General features: G+C 36.0%; 1 protein-coding gene across 3 annotated transcripts in view; it reads left to right on the plus strand.

Annotated features, from left to right (window-relative positions):
* FRMD4B (FERM domain containing 4B) overlaps nt 1–5,110 on the plus strand; it is a 186,460-nt gene extending 181,350 nt beyond the window's left edge. For all 3 annotated transcript variants that reach the window (XM_060161366.1, XM_060161367.1, XM_060161368.1), the window contains one exon: nt 3,385–5,110. In XM_060161366.1, the coding sequence (XP_060017349.1) occupies nt 3,385–3,505 (121 nt within the window). In that variant the 3' untranslated portion in view covers nt 3,506–5,110. The remainder of the gene's footprint in view (nt 1–3,384) is intronic.
* The last annotated feature ends 890 nt before the right edge of the window (nt 5,111–6,000 follow it).

A 6,000-nucleotide genomic window follows, 5' to 3' on the forward strand; every position in this document is an offset into this window, starting at 1 on the left:
AAACAGCCATGCTCATTCATTTACATGTTACCTATGGCTGTTTTTGTACTATGGGGGCAGAGTGGAGTAGTTGCAACAGAGATCTTATGGCCGACGAAGCCAAAAATATCTGGCCCTTTAAGAAAAAGCTCACTGGTGCTCAATCTAGCTCATTCAAATCTGACCCTCTTCTTAGAGTCCTGTACATTGAATTTTGTGTCTGAAGGGTTCTTGTTAATTGCTATACTTGAAACTGTACTATTGATATACCCAGTTAAGACTTTTCTGGAACCTTGCAGGAAAAATATCTCTATCCCAGAAAAAGCTGTTCATACCAAGATTCCTCATAGACAGTTGGTGGGCTTGATTTCAAACATTTGCTGCCTTTTTGTGTCTAACCCTGTGTTCATTAAGAAGCAACAGACGCAGCCAGCTGTCCTGTGTGTCTGTCATAGTAGTTCTTTGTAAACATTTAGAGGAAATAGACAAGGTCACTTTGTTAAAATGTGACTATTAAAAAGATTGCAAACTCTGGTTTTTCAATTCTTTGCATACATGGGAGGAGTTAAACTTGAAGCGGTCATTTTTCTCCATCACCTTCTCACAGAATATAATCTGTACCCCTGGTGCCAAGAAGTAAAGCATTTTCTGTTTCTTTTTGTTTAAGAAAATTTAATTTTGCTTTCTTTAAGTCAGATTGAGTCAGGCATAGGGGGCTTATTACATAGACAATAACTTTTAAAGGTGAATACTGGTGAATTTGAGGTTAGTTTCTTACTAAAGCACTCAATGTTTTAAGCAAATTGGAGATAATTCAACCCCAAAAGCTTGTTTTTCTTTTCCATATTTAGCAAAAGTTTTTCTTGGCTTGAAATATTAGGCCAATTGTCTCAACTCAACAAAGGGCATGCTCAAAATAGAATTTTAATGAAAATATACTTCAGAGGACGTCAGATAGCTTGGACTTCTGTAAATAATGCTTGCAAATGAGTTAAGAGCAGGAAGACTTTGGCCCAAAATTTGAGCTGAACTTTTTCAATTCAGTTCTAATCATTTTGTATAATACATTTGCAAATAATTTTATACTTTCACTTTTGTTTTTGTTGACTGAGTTAGAAATGATATAAAACAAACCATTCAGGGCATAAGACCGTTCTCATATCCTTAACACCACTTTCATAGGACTCAGGAAGTGTTAAACATTTTTAGAGACAATCTGTTTTTACAGAGTCTGTCCCTCTATTATAGCCAGGCCAACATGGCTTGATAGCAGAGTCAGAAGGGGCGTGATATACAGGAAATTAGAAACTATTTAAAGACCTCTATTGTGTATGTGTACGTGTGCACATAGTATGAGCGCATTGTAGAAAATGTGTTCCCATTTTTTTTTTACAAAACTCTTTAAACCTTATTTTATGCAACCAATATGATATTCCACTCAATAAATATGCCGTACTTTATTAACAGTTCCCCATAGTTTGATTTTAAATGGCTTTTAAATTTTCTTCCCTTTTTTATTGTAAATAAAATACAATACTTTGTGCAAAATATTTGTCTGAATTCTAGATTATTTCCTTAGGACACATTCCAATAAGTTGGTTTAATGGATTAAATTGAAAAGCATATTTTTTAAGCTCCTGCTTACTAGAAAGATTTGCCAACGTACCCTTCTATCCCAGAGAATTATGGGAATGCTTATTTCTACCCATTTGTCCGTTTAGGATTTTATTTTTATCGTGTACGGTCTGATCAATTTAACTTGACCTATTAATAAGGCAAGTATAACAATACTCCATAAAGCTTTAGAAATTTGTTCTAAAACTGCGTGTTATTTTTTATGAAAATGTAATTATTAAACTAAGAGAAAAATTGGGTTTCAAGATAAAGATAAAAAACTTTAGATCCGCCCTTAAATTGAAGATTTGAAATGCTTAGCCGTAGATCAGTATGTTTTTAAAAATGAAGTGCATGTTATTTAGAGATTCTTACCTCGGAGCGTCCAGGTCTTAATATTATAGAAAGCTACAAATTTATACCAATAAAATTTTTTTCCTTGTATGATGTAGTATAACTGTCAGCAGCATAAACTTTCTAAAATTAGAAATGTTGAAGTCTCTTCTGCTACCTCGTATGTAATGTAGTCAAATTCCTGGCTCTGCTGCTGCAAACTGTGTTTTCAAATAACTTTTTTTCTTTTACTTCCTGTTTTCTGTTTCCTATCCTCTTCCTTATTGAACACTCCCTGTTACTAGGCAGAACCAAGGGCTTCTGTCTCGGAGAATGGTTGTGTCTCCAGAAATGAGATCAGTTTTCAATTCTCTTTTAAGTGTAGCCAGCTGTAGTAAGTACAGTCCCTCGGATCGGTGTGTCGCTTCTTGCCTAGCAGCAGCCTTGCTTGTTCTGACTGATGTGTGAAGTTACAGAAATCTGCTTTTGTTTGTATATTAGAAAAAAAACACTAAATATCTGGTTTTGCGTAGTGTTTACTTCCAAAGCTCTTTTCCGGAGGACTTTTTATTCACCTGTACTAAAAGACATTGGAGTTTAAAATAAAAAGAAAGCTACTAACTATCTAACCTATTCTAACCTACTATTACAGGAATGAGGTTTTGCTTATTGGAATGGTCTGTGTAACACGATGCCTTCTTTTGGATGTACTTTCCAAATGGGCCTGTGATTGTTTTATGTGATGCTGTTTCCAATTTACACGTGACCCATACACCCTAAGGATGTAAAATATGTCCCAAGGTACCCTCGCCTCCCTTTAAGTATATTCCTTTGTTTCAAAGAAAAACATCTAGTATATTTCCCTTAAGTTGAAGACTGCTTAACGTCTAGCTGTCAAAAACACTTCAAAAGTCAAAAATACAACTCTCACACAGACCTAAAATGAGCATATGTCGAAGATTTAGTTAACTCATTCATGAGAGAACTAACAGAATGCTAAAGCTGGTTCCCAGATAATTCAAGAGACTGAATCCCACACACTGAAAGGGAGAGTACTGAGATGAGACTACTCAATTCAATACAAAACCAGTTAATATCCTACAGGGCAATAAAACTATGACCGTAATCTTTCTACTAGACAGAAGTTGTTTGTATTTCTTCCAAACAAAAACCCCCAAGTTAACATGTAACTTAACACAGTCTGGGTCCTCATCCATGGTAAATGTAACTTAGACAAAAGTCTCTCTCTCAGGAGAAGTAAATACTCCTTGCATGGGCCTGTTAGACCATGTTCCAGTATGACCTTGAAAAAACACACAGCCATCCCTTGCCTTTATTTCCAAGTTTTGGATACTTTTCTTAACGGTGTTTTCTACTAACTTCTTTGAGTGTAGTAATCTTTGTACCCTGGGAACAAAAATGACAACAAGTTGTAACTTTTCTGGTTTCCTTTCATAGACCATACACAGAGACCGGTCAACTGGACAATACAGAGGGAAACCTGCTGGAAGACAGCCTGGAGAATAGTGAGCAGAGGCTCTTTTGGCACGAAGACTCAAAGCCTGGAACATTAGTCTGAACTGCAGTTGAGCCTCTTGACCGAGCACTGCATTCTCACACTAGTGTGCCTTGCAAAATGTGTTCGTCTTCCCAGAAGGCTGTTGGCTGTAGAAACCTAAAGGCATCCAAGGTGGAAGAGAGGACTCCCGTGACCCCGGAAGTGAATCACACACTAAGCCACACAAAACCCCTGAACAACAACCCACCTTTCCAAGTCTAGGTGCTAACCTAACAGCAAGGTCAAGACCACATGTGAACCATTGCCAAGGAGGACTCAGCCTTCACCAAGAGCAAGCACTTTTTAAGAGAACAAAAGTTGTTGAAGGCAGACCTCAAAACTGTGAAAAGTGCGTTCAGGGTCTCCAACAGGAAAGAAGGACAGGGGAAATTTCAGAGCACAATTCAGAATGAGGAGAGAAGGGAAGCCAGAAGCTCGTCACTGCTCACCATCGGAAAGTTTGAACTCGTGAGCTGGTGAAGAATTACATACTATGTCTACCCGGACATGAACAATTTAGACAGTATTAGAAAATTACTTGAAGAGAAGCTGGATTTTTCATGAATTCCTGAATGAGTGTAAATGTTTTTAGGCTATTATCAAGAGTGATGGTTTTCATAAGCACCATAAAATGGGTTCTGGAAAGACTTATGGCTGTAGCATCCTGTAATATAACTTCATGGTAGCAGATTGGGGAAAAATGAAGCAGCCCACCGCGTAACTGACAAACTCTGCTTGGAGAATTTTCTAAGGTACACTATCATTGAGTTCCTTTTTTCTTTCTACTCCAATGGCATGATGAGCTATTGTTCAGGCTGGTAACTCTCCAACGCAGCTGTCATTGCAATGGCAGACTTAATATGGAAAGTTTTTATAACCAAGAGTTTGAAAAAGTATTTTAAGGTGATACAGCAAGAACCCAACACAATATAAAGAAAAAAAACCACGAACACCACATCATTTTAGATGAATTGCGTGCCTTAAAATTGTGAACATTTGAAGAGTAAGCATATTGTCTGGATTTCCCAGGTAGTTCTAAGTCACCAAGTGACAAAAGCAAAATTAGTCATTAAAAACAAAAACGAAAACCTTCCAAGCTGCCGTAAATTTAATTATGAGGCTAAAACTACCTCATACTTTCCTTGGAAGAAATAATTCGCTATGGTTTATCGTTGGATGTTTTGGGTTGGTTTGTTTTTTTTTTTTAACAAATATTTCCATATTCTAAATGGATCTTTTTTTTTCATCTTTACTCTGCTTCAGAATTCCATAAAAGGTGCTCCTTCCCCCTCTTTTATACAGTTTCCTTGTTCATATTGTGAATAGAGAAGTTTCTGAACAACTTTTGGGGAACATTTTCTATCTATATTCCAAAGCATGTAATATATACATAAAGTTGATTTGTTAAACTGGTCCTTAGTCATTTGTATCATTGAAAATGAAGTTTGGGGGAGAATAATTTGGAAGACAAAAGACATGCAAAAAAATAACTTATTCCTTTTTGCATATTTGTATAGCCTTCTAGAAACAGATATACCCTTTTGCATATTCTTTTACTGTTCTGACTTTTTTAGACCTATTATTTTTTTTACATAGGTCAATAAATGAAAGGTGTGCTACTGAAAATGTTTATGTATCCTTCCTTCCATTTATGTCCAGGGTTCATACAAACCAGCTGAAGGTACTCTACTTCAAGTAATCAGGTTGGACAAGATTGTAGATTTTTAGTTATGGTATTGCCATATTTTATTGATTCCAAGATGCCCACTTTTTCATACTTACATCCCTGAAATCAGGATGCATCTTTTGATTGCTGACGTGTTATAGTTGAATTGGCAGTGTTTTCGGGTTTTTTTTCTTAGTGAGACATAACGTAACGCTGTGTCTTAGAATAAAATTGTCTTAGAATTGGTGAAATACGGTAGTTTATTACCTCATGGAGGATAACCAGTGTAGGCTTCCTAATCTTACTAATGTTGTTTATTTGTAACAAGTCATTCATTCTAGTTTTTCAGACTGGCAAACAGGTCTTTTAAATTCAAGGATATATTTCATCTGACATCTTTTAATCCCGGACAGCGGGGAGAGGTGAGTGGGAAGTGAAATACAGGGAGATTAGTATTTCTGTGCAAGTACCTTACATGGAAATAACCTTCTCCTGTTCAAGAAATGGTATGCTCAGAATTGCAGGTGTACCTTGAAAAAACAGACAAAACTTGGCTCCCAAATGGAAAAAGAAGGTATAGAAATGGAAGCACAGTGGGGCTGCTAAATGATTTTCCCCTCACCTTTTTTGGAAAACATTTCTCAACCACATTATTGATATGCTTATTAATAACTATAAAGTGACAGAGATAAATTTTTTAACATGTCAAATTGATGTTTTTATTACAAAATATCATATACTCATTTTAATTTTGTATTACAAAATATCATATACTCATTTTAATTTCAAACATGAAGAAAATATACAACATAAAAACATAGTTGTGCCCTATAAGCCTAACATTACCAGA

The sequence above is a fragment of the Lagenorhynchus albirostris genome, chromosome 10 (assembly GCF_949774975.1).
Source record: "Lagenorhynchus albirostris chromosome 10, mLagAlb1.1, whole genome shotgun sequence".
In the NCBI taxonomy this organism is placed as follows: domain Eukaryota; kingdom Metazoa; phylum Chordata; class Mammalia; order Artiodactyla; family Delphinidae; genus Lagenorhynchus; species Lagenorhynchus albirostris.